Raw genomic sequence first — 26,838 nt, forward strand, 5'->3', positions numbered from 1 at the left:
TCACAACTGGTTGTGGTCAAGTTGTAATTTTACCAAGAGATACTCGTTTAAAAGTTATTGTTGCATTTAAGAATTAATACTTCTTTTTTTTATACGACCGCTCGTCGTATATTGCTATCACGTTGGCGTCGTCGTCGTCGTCGTCGTCCGAATACTTTTAGTTTTCGCACTCTTACTTTAGTAAAAGTGAATAGAAATCTATGAAATTTTAACACAAGGTTTATGACCATAAAAGGAAGACTGGTATTGATTTTAGGAGTTTTGGTCCCAACATTTTAGGAATACGGGGCCAAAAAGGGCCCAAATAAGCAATTTCTTGGTTTTCGCACTATAACTTTAGTTTAAGTTAATAGAAATCTATGAAATTTTGACACAAGGTTTATGACCACAAAAGAAAGGTTGGGATTGATTTTGGGAGTTTTGGTTTCAACAGTTTAGGAATTAGGGGCCAAAAAAGGGCCCAAATAAGCATTATTCTTGGTTTTCGCACAATAACTTTAGTTAAAGTAAATAGAAATCAATGAAATTTAAACACAATGTTTATGGCCACAAAAGGAAGGTTGGTATTGATTTTGGGAGTTTTGGTCCCAACAGTTAAGGAAAAAGGGGCCCAAAGGGTCCAAAATTAAACTTTGTTTGATTTCATCAAAATTGAATAATTGGGGTTCTTTAATATGCCGAATCTAACTGTGTATGTAGGTTCTTAATTTTTGGTCCCGTTTTCAAATTGGTCTACATTAAGGTCCAAAGGGTCCAAAATTAAACTTAGTTTGATTTTCACAAAAATTGAAACCTTGGGGTTCTTTGATATGCTGAATCTAAATATGTACTTAGATTTTTGATTATTGGCCCAGTTTTCAAGTTGGCCCAAATCGGGGTCCAAAATTAAACATTGTTTGATTTCATCAAAAATTGAATAATTGGGGTTCTTTGATATGCCAAATCTAACTGTGTATGTAGATTCTTAATTTTTGGTCCAGTTTTAAAATTGGTCTAAATTAAAGTGCAAAGGGTCCAAAATTAAACTAAGTTTGATTTTAACAAAAATTAAATTCTTGGGCCTCTTTGATATGCTGAATCTAAACATGTACTTAGATTTTTGATTATGGGCCCAGTTTTCAAGTTGGTCCAAATCAGGATCTAAAATTATTATATTAAGTATTGTGCAATAGCAAGTCTTTTCAATTGCACAGTATTGTGCAATGGCAAGAAATGTCTAATTTCACAATATTGTGAAATTGCAAATTTTTTTTTAATTAAGAGTTATCTTTCTTTGTCCAGTATAGTAAGCAAGAAATATCTGCAAGAATTTTTTTAAATTGGAGTTATCTTTCTTTGTCCAGAATCAACTTAAATCTTTGTTATATACAATATACAATGTATATTCACTTTTTACTACCAACTGATAAATTTAAATAATCTTTACCATTCAGTGATAACAAGCAGTTTTTTTATACGACCGCAAATTTTGAAAAAATTTTCGTCGTATATTGCTATCACGTTGGCGTCGTCGTCGTCGTCGTCGTCCGAATACTTTTAGTTTTCGCACTCTAACTTTAGTAAAAGTGAATAGAAATCTATGAAAATTTAACACAAGGTTTATGACCATAAAAGGAAGGCTGGTATTGATTTTGGGAGTTTTGGTTCCAACATTTTAGGAATTAGGGGCCAAAAAGGGCCCAAATAAGCATTTTCTTGGTTTTCGCACTATAACTTTAGTTTAAGTTAATAGAAATCTATGAAATTTTGACACAAGGTTTATGACCACAAAAGAAAGGTTGGGATTGATTTTGGGAGTTTTGGTTTCAACAGTTTAGGAATTAGGGGCCAAAAAAGGGCCCAAATAAGCATTATTCTTGGTTTTCGCACAATAACTTTAGTTAAAGTAAATAGAAATCAATGAAATTTAAACACAATGTTTATGACCACAAAAGGAAGGTTGGTATTGATTTTGGGAGTTTCTGTCCCAACAGTTTAGGAATTAGGGGCCAAAAAGGGACCCAAATAAGCATTTTTCTTGGTTTTCGCACCATAGCGTTAGTATAAGTAAATAGAAATCTATGAAATTTAAACACAAGGTTTATGACTATTAAAGGAAGGTTGGTATTGATTTTGGGAGTTTTGGTCCCAACAGTTAAGGAAAAAAGGGGCCCAAAGGGTCCAAAATTAAATTTTGTTTGATTTCATCAAAATTGAATAATTGGGGTTCTTTAATATGCCGAATCTAACTGTGTATGTAAATTCTTAATTTTTGGTCCCGTTTTCAAATTGGTCTACATTAAGGTCCAAAGGGTCCAAAATTAAACTTAGTTTGATTTTAACAAAAATTGAAACCTTTGGGTTCTTTGATATGCTGAATCTAAAAATGTACTTAGATTTTTGATTATTGGCCCAGTTTTCAAGTTGGCCCAAATCGAGGTCCAAAATTAAACATTGTTTGATTTCATCAAAAATTGAATAATTGGGGTTCTTTGATATGCCAAATCTAACTGTGTATGTAGATTCTTAATTTTTGGTCCAGTTTTAAAATTGGTCTAAATTAAAGTGCAAAGGGTCCAAAATTAAACTAAGTTTGATTTTAACAAAATTTAAATTCTTGGGCCTCTTTGATATGCTGAATCTAAACATGTACTTAGATTTTTGATTATGGGCCCAGTTTTCAAGTTGGTCCAAATCAGGATCTAAAATTATTATATTAAGTATTGTGCAATAGCAAGTCTTTTCAATTGCACAGTATTGTGCAATGGCAAGAAATATCTAATTTCACAATATTGTGAACTAGCAAATTTTTTTTAATTAAGAGTTATCTCTCTTTGTCCAGTATAGTAAGCAAGAAATATCTGCAAGAATTTTTTTTAATTGGAGTTATCTTTTTTTGTCCAGAATCAACTTAAATCTTTGTTATATACAATATACAATGTATATTCACTTTTTACTACCAACTGATAAATTTAAATAATCTTTACCATTCAGTGATAACAAGCAGTTTTTTTTACATCTTAATATTTTATGATGTATTTAAATGAGTAGTAATTGTTGCAAACTCCATTAGAATATTTTAATTGAAATTAGTTTTGGAATAAGGGAAAGGGGGATGTGATTAAAAAATTGGGTTCAATTTTTCTCATTTGAAATTTCATGAATAAAAAGAAAATTTCTTCAAACATTTTTTTGAGAGGATTAATATTCAACAGCATAGTGAATTGCTCTAAGAGAAAACAAAAATTTTAAGTTCATTTGAATACATTCATTCTGTGTCAGAAACCTATGCTGTGTCAACTATTTAATCACAATCCAAATTTAGAGCGGAATCCAGCTTGAATGTTGTGTCCATACTTGCCTCAACCGTTCAGGGTTCAACCTCTGCGGTCGTATAAAGCTACGCCCTGCGGAGCATCTGGTTACATCTTAATATTTTATGATGTATTTAAATGAGTAGTAATTGTTGCAAACTCCATTAGAATATTTTAATTGAAATTAGTTTTGGAATAAGGGAAAGGGGGATGTGATTAAAAAATTGGGTTCAATTTTTCTCATTTGAAATTTCATAAATAAAAATAAAATTTCTTCAAACATTTTTTTGAGAGGATTAATATTCAACAGCATAGTGAATTGCTCAAAGAGAAAACAAAAATTTTAAGTTCATTTGAATACATTCATTCTGTGTCAGAAACCTATGCTGTGTCAACTATTTAATCACAATCCAAATTTAGAGCGGAATCCAGCTTGAATGTTGTGTCCATACTTGCCCCAACCGTTCAGGGTTCAACCTCTGCGGTCGTATAAAGCTACGCCCTGCGGAGCATCTGGTTATAATTATGCCCCACCTAGTGGTATTACATGTATATTTTTGTCTGTCGTCTGTTTATTGGTGCATCCCTTCGTATATCTGTCCCACTCGGTTAAAAAAATTGGTCAAGGTAGTTGTTGATCAATTAAAAATCAATCAGTCCAATCAACTTGAAACTTAATACACATGTTTCCTGTAACATGATCTGTCTAACTTTAATGCCAAATCAGAGAATACATTCCAATTTCACAGTCTACTAAACATAGATAGTGCAAAGTGGGTCATCCATGTACCCAGGACACATTCTTTATTTTATTGGGATGTAAAAGCTTTGGCCAAAACTTATTTTGTGAGAAAGACAGAAGTTTATGATGGCAGAAAACCGAATCAGAGAAAATCTAAAATTACCAACATTTAATAGAAAACAGTTACCGAATAAGATGGCACAAACAGAAAAGTCTGAGTTTATAATAGGGGAATTTTGCCGTTTTTGAACTTTACTGAAAATAAGGTGTATAGATTTTCTCCAGATATCAACATGTTTCAGTATTTCTGGGGCCAAATGTAATCATACCTCATTTATACTTTGGTTTACTGTATGGACTAAGGAGTTAAAAACTATTGATTTTGAAGATACTTGGTCTGACACATGGAAATCAGTATTTTTTTTATCTTGCCTGCAAGGAAAGTTGCAGAATGTGATACACAGGGATTACTATCTAGCAGCGGTGTCTATGCAAATGATTTGTACATGTATCAAGCATTATATTTCATTATGTATAACAAAGATCTATTGTCCTAGATTTCATTTTCATTGTTCAGCAACTGCTTAAAACATTTTTTTTTATCATTTGAACTTCTTATGAGTGATAGGATATCTATATTTGGCATACATGATCCTTGGAAGGTCTACATCTCCAACAGATAGGGTTATCTGACCCCAACCTCTTTCATGAACTAGTGATAAAGCTGATGTTTCAATAATCTTAATATGTTAACTTAAAAATAATTCTATGCACCAAATAAAGTTGTGTATGTTTGACTGGCCGGTTTCATCTGATCATGCCCTAATTTTCATGGTTCAATGGATAATGTTAAGTTTCTGTGGTTTAGTATTTTTCTTGTAGTATATGCCTAAAGCAGAACAGATATGTCAGGCAGGTTTTTTTTCTGACTATTTTTTTAATGGCTTTGGAGGTCTCTGATGAGTGTTCAATGTTTGGTTTGTTTATCTGAAACTGATCTCAATAGGTCAAAAGTCAAATATATATAGTGTTTGGAATGATTGTAAGGTGTGCATGTCTGTGTGGTAGTTTTCATATAACCTTGAACTCATTTTCATGGATCAATGGTAAATATTAAGTTTCATGGTTATGTCTGTCTCAGGTGTACAATACGCAATATAGACTTACAGTATTTGGTGTATGGTATGACTGTAAGGATCTGCTTACCCTTCCAGAGCACCTGAGATCACCCCTAGATTTTGGTGGTCATTGTAGAGCAGGATTTGCTTACCCTTCCGGAGCACCTGAGATCACCCCTAGTTTTTGGTGGTCATTGTAGAGCAGGATCTGCTAACCCTTCCGGACCACCTGAGATCACCCTTAGTTTTTGGTGGGGTATACATACATTGTCCTTCCAGAGCACCTGAGATCACACCTAGTTTTTGGTGGGGTTTGTGTTGCTTTTTCTTTAGTTTTCTATGTCTATTGTTTGTCTTTGTCCTTTTCATTTTGAGCCTTGGCTTGATTTATGAGTTTGACTGATCCTCTGGTATCTTTTGTCCCTTTTATGTACCATAATTAATTATGATAGGTAGCATTCATTTTGGACAGGACAGCTGTATAAAGATAGATTAATTATTTTTTTATTCATGCATTCTGTTGTATCCCACATTTTTAAGTAAAAGATAAAAGTCACAGTACATATACATTGACTACACTTTTCAAAAGATTGTACATAATAGAACTTTGTTCCAAAAAAAGAAATACTTGGCATGAGTAAAGTTTTATCCTGTCCAGCACTATAGACAAAATTTATCAACATATCAGCCATCCACAACGTATCCAAAAACAGACTCAGCCAGATATGTTTGTAATACTGTTGGCTGGACTCACTTGAATGTAAGACAAATAAGACAGTTTCAGTATCAAACAACAGTTTATTCACAAATAACAGTATGGATATATATTGAGTATTTTCTAACAAGTACAAAATATAGTAGATCTTTACACTGTAATTCAAATGCTTGAATCTTTGTTATTCTTCTGAACAAACTTAACATGTGGATCTAAATGGATAGTGTTAAGATATTTTTTCAAAATATTTGTAATACATTTTTATACGACCGCAAATTTTTAAAAAATTTTCGTCGTATATTGCTATCACGTTGGCGTCGTCGTCCGAATACTTTTAGTTTTCGCACTCTAACTTTAGTAAAAGTAAATAGAAATCTATGAAATTTTAACACAAGGTTTATGACCATAAAAGGAAGGCTGGTATTGATTTTGGGAGTTTTGGTCCCAACATTTTAGGAATTAGGGGCCAAAAAGGGCCCAAATAAGCATTTTCTTGGTTTTCGCACTATAACATTAGTTTAAGTTAATAGAAATCTATGAAATTTTGACACAAGGTTTATAACCACAAAATAAAGGTTGGGATTGATTTTGGGAGTTTTATTTTCAACAGTTTAGGAATTAGGGGCCAAAAAAGGGCCCAAATAAGCATTATTCTTGGTTTTCGCACAATAACTTTAGTTAAAGTATATAGAAATCAATGAAATTTAAACACAATGTTTATGACCACAAAAGGAAGGTTTGTATTGATTTTGGGAGTTTCGGTCCCAACAGTTTAGGAATTAGGGGCCAAAAAGGGACCCAAATAAGCATTTTTCTTGGTTTTCGCACCATAGCGTTAGTATAAGTAAATAGAAATCTATGAAATTTAAACACAAGGTTTATGACTATAAAAGGAAGGTTGGTATTGATTTTGGAAGTTTTGGTCCCAACAGTTAAGGAAAAAGGGGCCCAAAGGGTCCAAAATTAAACTTTGTTTGATTTCATCAAAATTGAATAATTGGGGTTCTTTAATATGCCGAATCTAACTGTGTATGTAGATTCTTAATTTTTGGTCCCGTTTTCAAATTGGTCTACATTAAGGTCCAAAGGGTCCAAAATTAAACTTAGTTTGATTTTAACAAAAATTGAAACATTGGGGTTCTTTGATATGCTGAATCTAAAAATGTACTTAGATTTTTGATTATTGGCCCAGTTTTCAAGTTGGCCCAAATCGGGGTCCAAAATTAAACATTGTTTGATTTCATCAAAAATTGAATAATTGGGGTTCTTTGATATGCCAAATCTAACTGTGTATGTAGATTCTTAATTTTTGGTCCAGTTTTAAAATTGGTCTAAATTAAAGTGCAAAGGGTCCAAAATTAAACTAAGTTTGATTTTAACAAAAATTAAATTCTTGGGCCTCTTTGATATGCTGAATCTAAACATGTACTTAGATTTTTGATTATGGGCCCAGTTTTCAAGTTGGTCCAAATCAGGATCTAAAATTATTATATTAAGTATTGTGTTATAGCAAGTCTTTTCAATTGCACAGTATTGTGCAATGGCAAGAAATATTTAATTTCACAATATTGTGAAATAGCAAATTTTTTTTTAATTAAGAGTTATCTTTCTTTCTCCAGTATAGTAAGCAAGAAATATCTGCAAGAATTTTTTTTAATTGGAGTTATCTTTTGGTCCAGAATCAACTTAAATCTTTGTTATATAGGTGTCTTCAACCTATGCCAACATTTGATAAAAATATATTCAACCTATGCATACAAACAAAATACAATAGGTGTTGTTATAACAATTATTAATTAATAAAAGGTAAAATACAGCAAGTATATTTAAGCATTAAATATTACTCTTTAAAAATTCACAAACAAAAATATTTAGTATTTGCAAAATTGTGTTGTAGTAAAATGGAGTTAACAAAATTCTAAAAAGACTAAAATTGTAAAAAAGAATCCTTGATTCTAGCAAAATTGAGTTGAAATAAATATTAAATTATTGTAAAAATGAAATAAGACTAAATTTCTAAAAATTAATCACATAATACTTGAGAAAAAAAGTGACAAAAAAATGTTTCAATTGTACAATTAAAAAAAAAAAAATCCCATTATTGTGTTGCATTAAATATGAAACATACTTAAACAAGCAACTGAAAATACAAATTTTTTATATAACTTACTTCAACAAAAACTTTTTTTAAATAAAATTAAATTTGCAATATGAAATTTAAAAAAAATATTAAAAAACTGATTTTTTGGTTCATTTATAGGCAGCAACTTTCCAGTTGGACATTGTACAAATTATTTAATTTGTTTTACGGATAGTTTAGAAAATTCAAGTACTCTGTGTTTTTTTTTATTCATTACATATTGAGTTGTGAGCTTCTGTCCAATTTTGGTACAGATCCAAACTAGTGTAAGAAAGTTGTTAAAATTTTAAAAACTTTGTCAATAGAGTGAATGTATTGTATCCTGGCAGAAAAAACTAATTCCTTGTATAAGTAAAATACTGAAAAAAATGATTTTTTTCTCTTACAAAATTTACTTCTGGATACCAGAGACATAATAACTGTGTTATGTGTCTCTGTGGATACTATCTAATGATCATAAACAAGCTTCTATCCAAGTTTGGTACAATTCCAGGATACTAAACCCCACAAAATTTAAATGGATTACGTACGTTAAATCCATATTTGATGAAAATGGAATTAGTTTTATTTGGCAAAATCAACTTTCATTGGATAAACTGGGATTAAAGAACATTATTTCACAAAAACTGAATGATCAATTCATCCAACATTGGTTTTCACAAATGAATAACTCTTCAAGAGGTGCATTTTATTCATTTTATAAAGAGGAATTTCGTTTGGAAACCTATTTGATAAAGTTGAAGCTGTGTGACAGGATTTATATGGCAAAACTCAGATGTTCAAATTTAAAAATTCCTGTAGAAACGGGAAGATGGTCTGGAATTCCAAAAAATGCACGAATTTGTCATCTTTGTGGAAATGGAATAGGGGATGAATTTCATTATCTTTTTAAATGTCAAAAACAGGAAATAAAACTGCTTAGAAATAAATATATTCCACAATATTATACTGCAAATCCAACGGAGTACAAATTGAAACAGCTTTTAACATTTTGTCATGTAGAACTTTACAAAAACTTAGCAATATTTTTAAAAATTCTTACACGATACTTGTGATTTATGTTGGTTTTTAGTTGAAAGTTATGGTAGTTTGTAAATTGACATTTGCTATATTCTCTCATGCATGTAAGTCAGTATCTATGAAATTCATGAATTTCAATAGTGTTGTATGCCATTTTAATTTCAAGGAACCTATTTTACATAAAATTGAATACTTTTATCATATATTTCTATATTATTCATGAAAATGACACTCATAGATATTCAATATGACTAGATGATTATTCCTTAAATAAAAATTGATAAAATCCCTTTTCCCCCTAATTTCATTATACTATATTTAAACTTATTCCTTTATGAAATAGAGATCCTCAACACGCACAATTACCTACATTTTCACTAGTACTTGTAAAAGAAATTGTATATTGAGTATACTTCAACGCTAGGTTTAAACTGGTTGTAGATTGGTTAGCCCCTAATTAATATATGTTTTTATAACACTTAATCTGTAACAAATTATTCAACCTATGCCAACATTTTTTCACACAATTTTATACTTAAATTTTAAAATGTTGGCATAGGTTGAATGAACCGTTATATACAATATACAATGTATATTCACTTTTTACTACCAACTGATAAATTTAAATAATCTTTACCATTCAGTGATAACAAGCAGTTTTTTTACATCATGTATTTAAATGAGTAGTAATTGTTGCAAACTCCATTAGAATATTTTAATTGAAATCAGTTTTGGAATAAGGGAAAGGGGGATGTGAATAAAAAATTGGGTTAAATTTTTCTCATTTGAAATTTCATAAATAAAAAGAAAATTTCTTCAAACATTTTTTTGAGAGGATTAATAGTCAAGAGCATAGTGAATTGCTCTAAGAGAAAACAAAAATTTTAAGTTCATTTGAATACATTCATTCTGTGTCAGAAACTTATGCTGTGTCAACTATTTAATCACAATCCAAATTTAGAGCGGAATCCAGCTTGAATGTTGTGTCCATACTTGCCCCAACCGTTCAGGGTTCAACCTCTGCGGTCGTATAAAGCTACGCCCTGCAGAGCATCTGGTTTAACCAGTATTCAATTTTAGAGGACACTCAGGTATTTAGTTAGGGTAGTTTTCATCATAAATTTCTCATCAATTTTCCAGAATTCAAAATTATTCCAGATTCAAATAATTCTTTGTTTGGATTTATCTGCAACTGTTTTTATTAACTTTATTTACTATATCATCATTAGTGTAAAAATTACATTTACATAAATCAAGATCCATAGGCTCATGTTGGTCAAATTTGAATTATGATACCTGAAGAGTTACAAGATTGTTGAAGTTATAAAAAAAATTAAGTACTTCTAGATCTTGAGAAAAACTTTGATGTCTCAAATTACTATCTATATAATTATAGCATCAAAAAGATACAATAGTATATTTACACTAAAATTTCTTGAAATTAGCCTTTCTACAGCTAAGCTGTAAAAAAAATTAATTGTTAAGGCTAATTTGTAGAAATCTGATTTTTATCATGCTAGTCAAAAATTCAAACAGTAAAATTATCATAAGATTGCAAAGCAATCGTTTACAGAAGCATTGCCCATGCTTTCATAAAAGCTGGAATGTTTTATATATTTTTATAGAAGGAATGTGAGAGTAAGAATAAACATTATTACTGCTTCCTTCCATTACAGTATAGACATGTGTCAAGTTGTCAACAAGGACAATATAAAGCTGCAGATTAGATTAAACACATCGTAGAGAGATGTCTTGACTTTGGACAATCATTGCACATTACTTGAAAGTATCCAACCTAACACATAGTACATTTATCATTAGAGTTATTTTTCAGTTGAGAGTTTTCTGGTAATGGGAGATAATCCAATTTGAATCATGTTCTATCCTTACAAATGCATTATATTTAAGCCCAATAGGTATTATATGCAAGAAATGTATGACTAATGTCTATAGTCTGGACGTCTCAAATATCAAGGTCAGATTCTTGTTGTGATAGTTCAATTTTGTTGACAGACAAGAAAATGGTTAACACATTTTAATATATTTCAATACATTCAATGAGTATAATTATGAATATTCTAGTTGATACGACATGAGAGATCAACATGAGAGATCCAATTAATGTTATAAACGTCAAATTTTACAGGCATAACTATCAGCACAAAATTCCTTGGTTATATTATTTACATGTATAAAAATATCATCTTAAGTAGAGCATGTGAAGAATTGTTGTTTTTTAAATTTTTGAATGACAGTAATAATCTTTATTGTAATTAGTTTCATAATTTATGTTTTGTTAGACTGACTACAAAAATAAATAATTTGAGCAAAAAGTATCAACTGTTACCCGTCGAGTTACCATTATCAATAACTGAAGTTTTTTGTCCTGTCATATCGGACGATCTACGATCTTTTAACATGGGTTTTATAATCCCTGTCCTTTCTGATAATTTATTCTGATCTTGACGAGAATAACAAGTATAATCTGAAAGTCTTCGGTCACTAAACGTTACAGTTTTCCCAGAATGCCTACGTCCACTACCGACTTCTATTGCTGAATGTACACTTAGTCTTTGTTTAAAATCGGGAACGTCTGGTAAATCAAACGAAGAATTCTCAACTTTGTCAAGATCCTCATCCTCGTCCTCACAGTCAAAACTTTCGTTCACACGTATTCCTCGAATGGCTGGTTTCTCAGCCTCTTCACGAAGAGATTGTTTACGGACTTCTTCCACATGTTCCACTTCTTGTTCAGGTTTATCTGATTGTTCTTCATCATACTTTATTCTAAAAATAAAATAAACAAAATCTATTGTTAGCTATTGCATACTAGTTATACCCTCCCACAATGTTGGGGAATCAATTTTACATTTTTTTAATTTTCGATGTAGAATATGTTTAGAAAAAGCAAAAAATACGTCGCTCTGTATAACACATCCCCTTGGTATTGGTGGTATAAAAATAATTGTTTTTCTATATGTCTTTTAAAGAAATATGCGTTTGATATTTTTTATTCAGCAGCCTCATTTCATTGCTATTTTTTTGTTTCAATACTTCAGGTATGTTGTGGGATTTTTCTTCAGCTGTTTGAAACATAACAATTTCATATAAATATAAGATGTATGGGTTACCATATTGAAATTTAACTATGAGTAAAACCCATATTGTATAATTAATTATAAAAGAAACTGTCAAGACAAAATCTTAAACAATTTTAACAAAAAATAATGGCCTGATAATTTTACATTAAAAATAAAAGATGTAAATATCTGAACCCTTTAACAGCATTGAATGATTTATTGACTAACATCTTATATGTTAATGCAAACAAAAGTAAAGTATTAATCAATGTGTCTAGGCTAGTGACTTCATAACAGTACAAATGTCTAGGCTAGTGACTTCATAACAGTACAAATGTCTAGGCTAGTGACTTCATAACAGTACAAATGTCTAGGCTAGTGACTTCATAACAGTACAAATGTCTAGGCTAGTGACTTCATAACAGTACAAATAACATTTTAATATGAAACAATGGCTGTCTTTTAAAGTTGTGTTGTAATGTTGCTTTCTCATTGGTGGTTACCCTTATCTCCTTTTCTTCATGTAAATAAAGAAGATATAGGGTGGATGAGACAGCAAACCAAAAACACATAAAAACCAATGATATACTTACTTTTCCCTATTGTATACTTTAAAATATTTATATATATTTTCTTCCTCTGTGGTATTTTCCGAGTCCTGCAAAACAGCAATAAAATAAATATGATGAAACTTGTTAACTGAACCTAGCATGAACTAGCAAACTGTTTTAATTTCAATGAATCATTCAAGGAGTAGTGATGCATTATGGAAACATCACTGTTTGAATTTTTTAATGGTCAAGACATTGTTTGAACATTTATGGACTGAGCCACATATTTTATGAGGACAGAAAATTAAATCCTGAAATGATCTATTACATTGCAGATATATTTTGTGCATTGCCAACTATTACAAACATAATTGTCTGACTCAGGGGTGACACATAATTGTCTGACTGAGGGGTGACACATAATTGTCTGACTCAGGGGTGACACATAATTGTCTGACTGAGGGGTGACACATAATTGTCTGACTCAGGGGTGACACATAATTGTCTGACTGAGGGGTGACACATAATTGTCTGACTCAGGGGTGACATATAATTGTCTGACTCAGGGGTGACACATAATTGTCTGACTCAGGGGTGACACATAATTGTCTGACTCAGGGGTGACACATAATTGTCTGACTCAGGGGTGACACATAATTGTCTGACTCAGGGGTGACACATAATTGTCTGACTCAGGGGTGACACATAATTGAGCTTACTAATTTATTCAGAGTCAGAGAACCAGCAAATGCAAATTTTGAAGCCATTGGTTTGACCTATTGAGGATGGCTCGAGGTGAAGGTCATACCTTGAGACCACTAAGGTCATTTGAATTCTGACTGTTTTTCATTGTGATTAAAATTATCTAGAAATATGATGATATGATGATACTGTGGATTCAGTTTTCTTTATTAAGTTAACCATAAATTTAAATGTTCAAAAAGTACAAATTTCTATAACCTTGTTAAGGACAGGCAAGCCTGTCTGAGTGATCTTGATCCTTAATTTTGGTAAATTGTAAATCTTTTAAGATAATCACTCTCAATTTCAAATTTCATGGAAGAAAAAGCTTTAGAAACAATTCAATGGAAACATTCCATGAACAATTTAGATAGCTCTATATTCCATTTGTGTTACTGTTTGATTATTCAAAGTTAATAGAGTTAGCATAACATACCACCGAGGCCTGTCTGGAAAGTTCACCTCTCTTGGAATTCTGTTTAGCTAATCTTTTCTTCTTTTTATGAAGTGGTTTGGATTCTATTATCATTTCTTCTAATTCGTATGTAGGATCACAGTTTAAATGGTCTTTCTGGAGAAGAAATAATTAACCAAACCATAAATTTCAATGTATACATAAAGTCATTTGGTTTGATAAAAAACAAACCAAAACCCATATACATTAAATAAATATCTGATGACTCAATTTTGGTTCTATGTCATTTCCCATAACATTCATTTCTTAGATATTAAGTTAATAATACATTTTATGTAATTCTCAATTTATTATCAAATCAGTTTTTCAAGAGTATTTCTATTTTCAGCTTTTTATAGGTAATAATTATAGTAGAAACTAAATATGTGTGTCCATAGTATACAGATGCCCTACTCACACTATCATTTTCTATGTTCAGTCATCAACTTCATTGGACCGTGAAATTGGGGTAAAAAGTCTAATAGTGTATTGAAATTTAAAAAGATCATATCATAGGGAGCATGTGTACTAAGTTTTAAGTTGATTGGACTTCAACTTCATCAAAAACTACCTCAACAAATAACTTTAACAAAAAACTTTAACCTGAAGCGAGACAGACGAATATTGTACATTAAAGGTACAAAATCAAATCATACAATAAAATTGAGAAAGGAAATGGTGAATATGTCAAAGCGACAACAGCCGAAGGCCACTAAGGGGTCATGTCTATTTGTTAATTAAAAAAAAACATTTCTGCAAAATTTAAGACCTGAGTATGTTTAGCCACAGGATAAGTAGAATGACACTATTAAGGTGATGCAAAATTACTATTTACCTTATCTTCTATACATGTAGTACTTACAGAAGGCTCAAATGTTGGTTTCATTTGTCTCATTAAAACTTTGTCAAAGTCCAGTTCATTCATAAAATACTGTCCTTTTAATGTCACTAAACTTGATATTCTTCTGTCTGGGTCTAACGTTAACAGCTGTAAAAATCAAATCAAATGAGTAAAATACCTGTATAAAAAATACTGATAATGTGATGCTGTATTTCATGTATAAAATAGGTACATGGACTTAGTCTTACATCAAAGACTTGCAGACAGCCATCATAAAAGTTTAAAGACCAAAATTCAATGAAATATTATATTTGCTTGTAACAATATGCAATCTCACTTCTTGTTCATTTAGAACATTTACAGATCAAAGTTAAAGAACCTTGCTCATTGTTGAAGGCTGTATGGTGACCTTTAGTTGTAAATTTTTAAGTCATTTGGTCTCTGGTTAAACGTTGTCTCATTGCCAATCAAATGAAATTGAGGATGGAAATGGAAAATATGTCCAAATGACAACAACTACACAAAAGAGCAGACGACAGTCATAGCCACCAATGGGTTTTCAATGCAGCAAAAACTAGAGGCTCTAAAGAGCTTGTGTCGCTCACCTTGGTATATGTGAATATTAAACAAAGGAAGCAGATGGATTCATGACAAAATTGTGTTTTGGTGATGGTGATGTGTTTGTAAATCTTACTTTACTAAACAGTCTTGCTGCTTACAATTATCTCTAATTATAATGAACTTGGCCCAGTAGTATCAGTGGAAATGTTAATAAAAATTTATGAAAATTGTTACAAATTGACTATAAAGGACAATAACTCCTTAGGGGGTCAATTGACCATTTCGGTCATGTTGACTTATTTGTAAATCTTACTGTGCTGAACATTATTGCTGTTTACAGTTTATCTCTATCTATAATAATATTCAAGATTATAACAAAAAACAGCAAAATTTCCTTAAAATTACCAATTTCAGAGGCAGCAACACAACAACGGGTTGTCCGATTCATCTGAAAATTTCAGGGCAGATAGATCTTGACCTGATAAACATTTATACAACTTGTCAGATTTGCTCTAAATGCTTTGGTTTTTGAGTTATAAGCCAAAAACTGCATTTTATCCCTATGTTCTATTTTTAGCCGTGGTGGCCATCTTGGTTAGTTGACCGAGTCACGCCACACATTTTTTAAACAAGATACCCCAATGATGATTGTGGCCAAGTTTGGTTTAATTTGGCCCAGTGGTTTCAGAGGAGGAGATTTTTGTAAAAGCTAACGACGACAGACGCCAAGTGATGGGAAAAGCTCACTTGGCCCTTCGGACCAGGTGAGCTAAAAATCAGAACCTGGGATAGTCCTCAACTGGCGCCCAAACAAAATTGTACACTTACTCAGTGAAAATGAACAACGTGCACCAAATTCCAAAACATATAAATGAAATAAAATTAGACAAGAATGTGTCCTAAGTACACGGATGCCCCACTCGCACTATCATTTTCCATGTTCAATGGACCGTGAAATTGGGTAGAAAATCTAATTTGGCAATAAATTAGAAAGATCACATCATAAGCAACAAGTGTACTCAGTTTCAAGTTGATTGGACTTCAGCTTCATCAAAAACTACCTTGACCAAAAACTTTAACCTGAAACTCGCACTTTTATTTTCTATGTTCAGTGGACCGTGAAATTGGGGTCAAATGTCTAATTTGGCTTTAAAATTAGAAAGCTCATATCATAAGCAACAAGTGTACTAAGTTTCAAATTGATTGGACTTCAGCTTCATCAAAAACTACCTAGACCAAAAACTTTAACCTGGAGCGGGATGAACGAAAGGAGGCACAGACCAGAAAACATAATGCCCCTCTACTATCGTAGGTGGGGCATAAAAACATACAAGACTAACTAAGGCCAGAGGCTCCTAACTCGAGACAGGCGCTGTGGCAGTGTTAAACATGTTTGTGAGATCTCAACCCTTTAAACTACCTCTAGCCAATGTAGAATAATGAAACACATAGCAATATGCATAGTATCATCTTAAACCACATCTAATGTTTATATAGATATAAAGTGTAAATCAGGGCTTCCAACAAAATTTTGAGCCAGCCGGACATTTCATATTCCATCCCGATTTTAATCTTTAAAAACTGTAAATGCTGAAATAATTTGCAATTTGTGAGGTTTTTATTTATATGTATTACAAATGATGCAACTGGATGAGTATCTGTTAATAAGAACTCAAATCCTGAAATCTCAATCATATATGATGTGCTTCTTTTCCCGAAATCTCAGTAATCATTCTCACAATGCAATAACTAATGCACCAAATTACTTCTAAATTCACATTACTGTGAATGTTGAAAAATCCATGAAAATTTTCCGCTGCCAGGAGTCTTTTGAGACACAATTACAGTATGATGCAGTTAGATTTATCCCTATGCCTAAAGTTTATGCAGTGAAATCATGAAGGTATCCATGTTGACAAAACCAGTATATAGTAATTATGTGCATTGTGCCAATAGTAGCAGCAGGTTATTAATATTAGTAACAAACGATATATATTATTACACTTATATAGGGGGAGGAACACTCAGTTGGCCAGGTTGCGCAAAAAACCTTACATTTATCGAACAAGTGTAAATCATCTCTTAAGCAAATAAATAACAAGAACATGTTGATAGGACACCCTGCCCCGCCCACACTATCACACTTCCATGTTGTGTGAAGTGTAAAATCTAGATCAAACCTGTAAGTTGGCAAAATTAAAAGTTCACATCACAATGAACATGCATGCATGATCAGTTTCAAGTTTCAGGGATGTATAGGGCCCATACTGAACTACTTCCTGTTTAAGTAGATATGACTACAAATTCATGGTAAATTACCATCATCAATAAAAGTAACCTAATAAGGGAAAGACGAACAGATGGAGAGTGTTTCAGAAAACCTCAGAGAAAAGAAAACATATTAAACACCACTCTTCTATATTGTTATTATTGTAGGTTGTTCATTTAATGTGCAATTTAAACATTTAAGTAAGCTCTTGTGTAGAAAATAAAACATTTAAGTAAGCTCTTGTGTAGAAAATAAAACATTTAAGTAAGCTCTTGTGTAGAAAATTTCAAAGATAGTTTGTCAGCATCCAAATAACAACTAAATCATGAATATTTTACTAAGTCCTAAATGTTTTACTAAAAATGTTTGTAAAAAATACTAAGCTCTAGATTATGTAGGAATATTGTGACACAATGTTATATTTGATGACAATATAATTGCCAAACAATTTTATGACAAAGAAATGATATTTATAAATGTCAGTAACCTTCGGCTGTCTCATAATGACAATCCATATTGTATCATGGCAGCTGTTTACAACCTATATACAATCTGGTAATCTTTTGTTTTGACTATTTGTCTGCACTTTCCATGGTGAAAACAATATATCTTGATAAAGTATTCATTTGTTTATGAATAAATTGTAAAAAGACAGCAAAACCTGAGTTACCACGGGGTCAAAGGTTTATTGAAGTTGACTAAGTTTCACAACATGTGAATTGCATGATAAGTGAGATCATAAGTGGGGACATACATCATGAGACAGAAACAAACAAGAATGTGTCCATAGTACATGGATGCCCCACTCGCACTATCATTTTCCATGTTCAATGGACCATGTAATTGGGGTCAAAACTTTAATTTGGAATTAAAATTAGAAAGATCATATCATAGGGAACATGTGTACTAAGTTACAAGTAGATGTGACTTTAACTTCATCAAAAACTACCTTGACCAAAAACTTTAACCTGAACTTCGCACTTTCATTTTCTATGTTCAGTTGACCATGAAATTGGCTCAAAACTATAATTTGGCATTAAAATTAGAAAGATCATATCATGGGGAACATGTGTACTAAGTTTCAAGTGGATTGGACTTGGACTTCATCAAAAACTACCTTGACCAAAAACCTTTAACCTGAAGTGGGACGAACGAACAGACGAACGGAGGCACAGACCAGAAAACATAATGCCCCTCTACTATCGTAGGTGGGGCATAAAAAGACTAAAAGAAAAATATAGGTCAACATAGTATATTCTCATCAATTAGGGCAGAAGGATCTTCTCCAGGAATTCATGATTCAGCTGTATAATTTGTGGAATTCCATAAAATTCTGTTTATTCATAGGGAATAGGAAAATGTATTAAACCGTTATGTGGAAACAGACACCTAATTTCACAGAATTCAGGATTTGGCATTTATTTTCTCTGGATTTTGGGCTGAAACCAGATCTTCACCTTTTACCCTACCCTGACAAACTCTTGTAATGTCTAGAGTCTAGCCCTCAGTAATATTCTAGTTCAAAGTTTATAATGTTATGTCAAATACATTTGAAACAAATATTTAAAACATTCTTTTATAAAGTTTGCTGAAAAGCCCCAAAAAATATTGATTCAAAAGAACCAGTCAAATCAGTGATTGTAATTTTTTCTAACACAGCCTTAAATCTACTCCCAAACTTTGACAAATGTTGCTAATTCAAACACCAGAACAGCACACCTTAGTTTGACTTCTTGCACTTTTGCCTTACTCCAGAAACAGCACATTTAATTCTGTGACTTTTGCCACAGGTTAGACAAAAGCAGACAAAAAAGTACTAAACTTTTTTCAACATTCAAGCCTTCTGTGCAACCCAGCCAAAAACTACTTTAAAATACAGACATATTAAGTTAATGACTGATCCACCAGGTTAACAGATTTTCAAAGATCTTTTATTAAAAGTTATGAATGATACTGAAAATTAACCCAATCACAAATATACAAAAGATACAATAAAGTTACTCCTTATTTAAACTTAAGATGTCTGATTAAATGTGCATGGTGAACAGGACACACAGTACTTACAACATTTCATATCTGTAGATAAAATAAAATTACAAAATGAAAGACAAAATAAAGGATAATAATGAAAGATAAAATAAAGGATAATATGAAAGATAAAATAAAGAATAATATGAAAGATAAAATAAAGGATAATATGAAAGATAAAATAAAGAAAACCTGTGAAAAAACAAAACGGGATGAATAATACCTAAAAATAAAATTAGTAAATTATTTCATACAACAGAACTTTTCAATTCCAAAACCTCCGAGGAACTATGATAATTTGTATACAGGGCTTCTAATTAAGGAATTCAAAAGGCAAAGACGACACGCAAAGCTAGTGTACGATAAACTCCTGGTAGATGGTGAAGTATACAACCCTGACGCCCATCGTGAACCCCCGCCTACAATTCCAGGTCAACCGTTACCCAATAATGATGGAGATTATTAGGACAACGCATCAGACATTGATTACGGTCATTTAACTGACATTCATAATACCTTGAAAATAACCTTTTTAAATGTATGTGGTATCAAATCAAAACTTTTAAATCCAGATTTTGATGTATTGATTAAAAATTATGATATTCTGATATTTGTTGAAACTAAAATTGATGAGTTTGACGAGTTAAAATTACCAGATGGTTACAGCTACTTTGCAAAAAATCGAACAAAATTTGTGAAAAAATCAGGGGGTATAGTCGTTGTATTTAAAAAATCACTTTCTGACTGCCTGAAATTTTTGAAGTCAGACTCAGAATTTGTTCAGTGGGTGGAATTTTCATTAAATTGTACTAAAACTTTGATGAGCAATAAATTTCTATTTGGATGTATTTACATCCCTCCTGAAAATTCAAAGTATTCTTCAGAAGAAGCATTCACTGAGATAGAAGAAGAACTTCTATTTTTTTCTCATGATATAAATAATATTGCTCTTGTTGGTGATATTAACTCAAGAACAGGACATATGAGTGATATTGTTGAAATAGACGAGAATTTGTTTGATATGTTAGATATTGTTAATGCATCTGAAATTATGAATGAAAATACATTATGTGTAAATAACTTTATTAAAAAGGGTATTCCCCTTGAAAGGTATAGTGAGGACAAAATTATTGTTAACAATTATGGCAGAAAATTAATAGAGTTGTGCAAACGATGTTCATTATGTTTTGCAAATGGTAAATTGCATCAGGATAAATTTGTTGGAAAAAACACTTGTAAAGACGCAAGTCTTGTTGATTACCTTATTTTGTCACCTGATATGTTTGACCTAGTTATGAAATTTGAAATATTTGACTTTGATCCTACACTATCTGATGTTCATAATCAGATGCATTTTTCTTTATGCATTACACACAAAAATTACACTGATCAACAAAATAAGAAAAACAACACTTACGTTCGATGGAACACAAACAAGGCACACGAATTTACACAGGTACTCAGCGATGACACGGATGCATTGAATTTAATCAAACACACCCTAGAAAATTTTCAAACGGAATCCGTTACACCACTACAGGTCAATGACCTAATTAGTGAACTCGGACATGTACTCTTAGATACGGCTTCAACTGCATTTGGACCAGCAGGCAAACAGCTTCAAAGATCAACTCAAAACAAACTATGGTTTAAAAAAGAATGCAAGATTATGCGTGATGAGTTTCACAGAGCAAGAAGGAAATACAAAAAAATTAAGACTACTGATAACAAAACACTGATGAATATGAAGGCTAAAGAATACCGACAACTCCTTCATAAGAGTTATAAAAAATACCAAGAAAATTGCGCAAACGAGCTTCGGTCATTATCAAAAACAAACACAAAAGCATTTTGGAATACACTTCACAAATTTTCAAGTAAAAGAAAAGATAACCCACAGGTAGAGATTGACACTTTTTTTGAATATTTTAAAAATTTAAATGCAAGTAAAGATGATGAGGGAGATTTTAGTTTGAATATTGATAGTATTTGTGAAAATCCTGTATATGATGAGTTATTAAATGGGAAAATAACAGAATTGGAAATATCTGATGCAATAAAGGTGCTGAAAAATAACAAAGCTCCAGGTACAGATAAAATTTTAAATGAATATTTGAAATATTCAACTCCATTGTTAATTTCTATATATTGTGAGCTTTTTAATTTAGTGTTAGATACTGGTATTATTCCAGAAAGCTGGACCAGTGGAATTATAAAACCTGTTTTCAAAAACAAGGGTAACCCGTCTGACCCTGATAATTTCAGGGCAATCACACTTATCAGTTGCCTAGGGAAATTATTTACGTCTGTTATAAATTTTAGATTAAATATATTTGCTAACGAGTTGAGTCTCATTTCCGAAAACCAAGCTGGTTTCAGGAAATGATATTCAACAGTTGACAACATTTTTGTATTGCATACTCTAATTGAGTTATATTTTTCGTTTGGCAAGAAGCTTTATTGTACTTTCGTCGACTTTCGGAAGGCGTTCTACACTGTCTGGCGATCGGGGCTATGGACAAAATTACAAAATTGTGAGATTAAAGGTAAATGTTTTAAGGTTATCTTTAACATGTACCATGATATTAAATCTTGCGTTCAGTATAATGGTGACCAGTCTGAATTTTTCCCTTGTCTTACTGGTGTAAGGCAGGGGGAAAATTTATCACCGTTTCTTTTTTCTATATTTCTTAATGATCTAGAAAGTTATTTCAGCCAGTTAGACGGTGAACCTCTTAATATTATTAAAGAGAAGCTCGAAAGTGAGTTGCACATTTTTTATAAATTATTTGTTATTTTATATGCAGATATATGACACTGTCATTCTGTCTGAAAGTATGGAAGGTATGCAAAGAGCTCTAGACATTTTTCAATCATATTGTGATATATGGAAACTACAGGTTAATGTTAATAAAACTAAAGTTATGATTTTTTGTAAAAGAAAAACGAGACAGAATTTTATTTTTACTTTGCAAGATTGTAACCTTGAAATTGTTGATACATATTCATACCTAGGTGTTATTTTCAAATATAATGGAACGTTTATTAACACAAGGAAAAAACTTGTTGAGCAAGCACAAAAAGCGTTATATTGCATTTACAAACTATTTCGTAATGAATCAATACCTATAGATATACAATTAAAAAAGTTTGATTCTATGATTGAACCAATTTTATTGTACGGTTCAGAAGTGTGGGGTTTTGAAAACCTTAAAATTATTGAACAAATCCACTTGAAATTCTGTAAGAGAATTTTGAAAGTTCGAAATTCAACTGCATCATTTATGGTTTATGGAGAACTTGGGAGGTATCCACTCGAAATTCGGGTCAAATTGAGGACGATTTCTTTTTGGAGTAAATTAGTATTAAATGAAAATAAACTTAGCAGTACTTTATACAAGTTAATGCTATGTTTAACTAGAGGCTCCAAAGAGCCTGTGTCGCTCACCTTGGTCTATGTGCATATTAAACAAAGGACGCATTTGATTTCATGACAAAATTGTGTTTTGGTGATGGTGATGTGTTTGTATATCTTACTTTACTGAACATTATTGCTGCTTACAATCATTCTATCTATATTGAACTTGGCCTAAGAGCTTCAGTGGAAAATGTTAGTTAAAATTTACAAATTTTATGAAAATTGTTAAAAATTGACTATAAAGGGCAATAACTCCTTATGGGGTCAATTGACCATTTAGATCATGTTGACTTATTTTTAGGTGTTACTTTGCTGTACATTGTTTCCCTTTACAGTTTATCTCTATCTATAATAATATTCAAGATAATAACAAAAAACGGCAAAATTTCCTTAAAATGACTAATTCAGGGGCAGCAACCTAACAGAAGTTTGTCCAATCCATCTGAAAATTTCATGGCAAATAGATCTTCACCTGATTAACAATTTTACTACCTGTTAGATTTGCTATAAATGCTTTGGTTTTTGAGTTATAAGCAAAAAACTGCATTTTACCCCTATGTTCTATTTTTAGCCATGGCGGCCATCTTTGTTGGTTGGCCGGGTCACGCCACACAATTTTTAAACTAGATACCCCAACGATGATTGCGGCCAAGTTTGTTTAAATTTGGCCTGGTAGTTTCAGAGGAGAAGATTTTTGTAAAAGATTACCAAGATTTACGAAAAATGGTTAAAAATTGACTATAAAGGACAATAACTCCTAAAGTGGTCAACTGACCATTTTGGTTATGTTGACTTATTTGTAGATTTTACTTTGCTGAACATTATTGCTGTTTACAGTTTATCTCTATCTATAATAATATTCAAGATAATAACAAACTAGAGGCTCTAAAGAGCCTGTGTCGCTCACCTTGGTCTATGTGCATATTAAACAAAGGACACAAATGGATTCATGGTGATGTGTTTGAAGTTCTTACTTTACTGAACGATTTTGCTTCTTACAATTATATCTATCATGAACTTTGCCCATTAGTAACAGAGAACTATATTTGGTAAAAATTTACATAAATTTACCAAATTAATGAAAATTGTTAAAAATTGACTATAAAGGACAATAACTCCTTAAAGGTGTCAATTGACCATTTAGGTCATGTTGACTTATTTGTAGATCTTACTTTGCTGAACATTATTGCTGTTTACAGTTTATCGCTATCTATAATAGTATTCAAGATAACCAAAAACGGCAAAATTTCTTTAAAAATTACCAATTGGAGGGCAGCAACCCAACAACCAGTTGTCCAATTCATCTGAAAAATTCAGGGCAGATAGATATTGACTTGATTAACAATTTAACTTCTTGTCAGATTTGCTCTAGATGCTTTGGTTTCATAGTTATAAGCAAAAAACTGCATTTTACCCCTATGTTCTATTTTTAGCCGTGGCGGCCATCTTGGTTGAATGGCCAGGTCATCGGACACATTTTTCAAACTAGATACCCCAAAGATGATTGTGGCCTAGTAGTTTCAGTGGAGATTTTGTAAAAGATTACTTAGATTTATGAAAAATGGTTAAAGATTGACTATAAAGGGCAATAACTCCTAAAGGGGTCAACTGACCATTTTGGTCATGTTGACTTATTTGTAGATCTTACTTTGCTGAACATTATTGCTGTTTACAATTTATCTCTATCTATAATAATATTCAAGATAATAACCAAAAACAGCAAAATTTCCTCAAAATTACCAATTCAGGGGCAGCAACCCAACAACCAATTGACCGATTCATCTGAAAATTTCAGGGCAGATAGTTCTTGACCTGATAAACATTTTTATCCCCATGTCAGATTTCCTCAAAATGCTTTGGTTTTTAAGTTATAAGCCAAAAACTGCATTTTACCCCTATGTTCTATTTTTAGCGGTGGCGACCATCTTGGTTGGTTGACGAGGTCACGCCACACATTTTTTAAACTAGATACCCCAAAGATGATTGTGGCCAAGTTTGGATTAATTTGGCCAAGTAGTTTCAGAGGAGAAGATTTTTGTAAAAGATTACTTTAATTTACAAACTAGAGGCTCTAAAGAGCCTGTGTCGCTCACCTTGGTCTATGTGCATATTAAACAAAGGACACAAATGGATTCATGACAAAATTGTATTTTGGTGATGGTGATGTGTTTGAAGTTCTTACTTTACTGAACGATTTTGCTTCTTACAATTATATCTATAATGAACTTTGCCCATTAGTAACAGAAGACTATATTTGGTAAAAATTTACATAAATTTACCAAATTAATGAAAATTGTTAAAAATTGACTATAAAGGGCAATAACTCCTTAAGGGGTCAATTGACCATTTAGGTCATGTTGACTTATTTGTAGATCTTACTTTGCTGAACATTATTGCTGTTTACAGTTTATCGCTATCTATAATAGTATTCAAGATAACCAAAAACGGCAAAACTTCTTTAAAAATTACCAATTGGAGGGCAGCAACCCAACAACCAGTTGTCCAATTCATCTGAAAAATTCAGGGCAGATAGATATTGACTTGATTAACAATTTAACTTCTTGTCAGATTTGCTCTAGATGCTTTGGTTTCATAGTTATAAGCCAAAAACTGCATTTTACCCCTATGTTCTATTTTTAGCCGTGGCGGCCATCTTGGTTGAATGGCCAGGTCATCGGACACATTTTTCAAACTAGATACCCCAAAGATGATTGTGGCCTAGTAGTTTCAGTGGAGATTTTGTAAAAGATTACTTAGATTTATGAAAAATGGTTAAAGATTGACTATAAAGGGCAATAACTCCTAAAGGGGTCAACTGACCATTTTGGTCATGTTGACTTATTTGTAGATCTTACTTTGCTGAACATTATTGCTGTTTACAATTTATCTCTATCTATAATAATATTCAAGATAATAACCAAAAACAGCAAAATTTCCTCAAAATTACCAATTCAGGGGCAGCAACCCAACAACCGATTGACCGATTCATCTGAAAATTTCAGGGCAGATAGATCTTGACCTGATAAACATTTTTATCCCATGTCAGATTTCCTCAAAATGCTTTGGTTTTTGAGTTATAAGCCAAAAACTGCATTTTACCCCTATGTTCTATTTTTAGCGGTGGCGGCCATCTTGGTTGGTTGACCAGGTCACGCCACACATTTTTTAAACTAGATACCCCAAAGATGATTGTGGCCAAGTTTGAATTAATTTGGCCCAGTAGTTTCAGAGGAGAAGATTTTTGTAAAAGATTACTTTAATTTACGAAAAATGGTTAAAAATTGACTATAAAGGGCAATAACTCCTAAACGGGTCAACTGACCATTTTGGTCATGTTGACTTATTTGTAGATCTTACTTTGCTGAACATTATTGCTGTTTACAGTTTATCTCTATCTATAATAATATTCAAGATAATAACCAAAAACAGCAAAATTTCCTCAAAATTACCAATTCAGGGGCAGCAACCCAACAACCGATTGACTGATTCATCTGAAAATTTCAGGGCAGATAGATCTTGACCTGATAAACATTTTTACCCCATGTCAGATTTGCTCTAAATGCTTTGGTTTCTGAGTTATAAGCCAAAAACTGCATTTTACCCCTATGTTCTATTTTTAGCCGTGGCGGCCATCTTGGTTGGTTGACCGGGTCACGCCACACATTTTTTAAACTAGATACCCCAATGATGATTGTGGCCAAGTTTGGTTTGATTTGGCCCAGTAGTTTCAGAGGAGAAGATTTTTGTAAAAGTTAACGACGACGGACGACGACGGACGACGACGGACGACGGACGACGACGACGACGACGGACGCCGGACGCAAAGTGATGGGAATAGCTCACTTGGCCCTTCGGGCCAGGTGAGCT

The 26,838-nt window shown here is 32.1% G+C and overlaps 1 protein-coding gene across 2 annotated transcripts in view; it reads right to left on the reverse strand.

The window, feature by feature from the left end:
• Nucleotides 1-9,979: 9,979 nt before the first annotated feature.
• The window catches only part of LOC134714568 (serine/threonine-protein kinase 32B-like), a 99,405-nt gene continuing 82,546 nt past the window's right edge, over nt 9,980-26,838 (reverse strand). For both annotated transcript variants that reach the window (XM_063575919.1, XM_063575920.1), the window contains 4 exons: nt 14,717-14,842; nt 13,837-13,971; nt 12,702-12,766; nt 9,980-11,815 (listed from right to left, as the gene is read on the reverse strand). In XM_063575919.1, the coding sequence (XP_063431989.1) occupies nt 11,365-11,815; nt 12,702-12,766; nt 13,837-13,971; nt 14,717-14,842 (777 nt within the window). In that variant the 3' untranslated portion in view covers nt 9,980-11,364. The remainder of the gene's footprint in view (nt 11,816-12,701; nt 12,767-13,836; nt 13,972-14,716; nt 14,843-26,838) is intronic.

This window comes from Mytilus trossulus, chromosome 4 (assembly GCF_036588685.1).
Source record: "Mytilus trossulus isolate FHL-02 chromosome 4, PNRI_Mtr1.1.1.hap1, whole genome shotgun sequence".
In the NCBI taxonomy this organism is placed as follows: Eukaryota; Metazoa; Mollusca; class Bivalvia; order Mytilida; family Mytilidae; genus Mytilus; species Mytilus trossulus.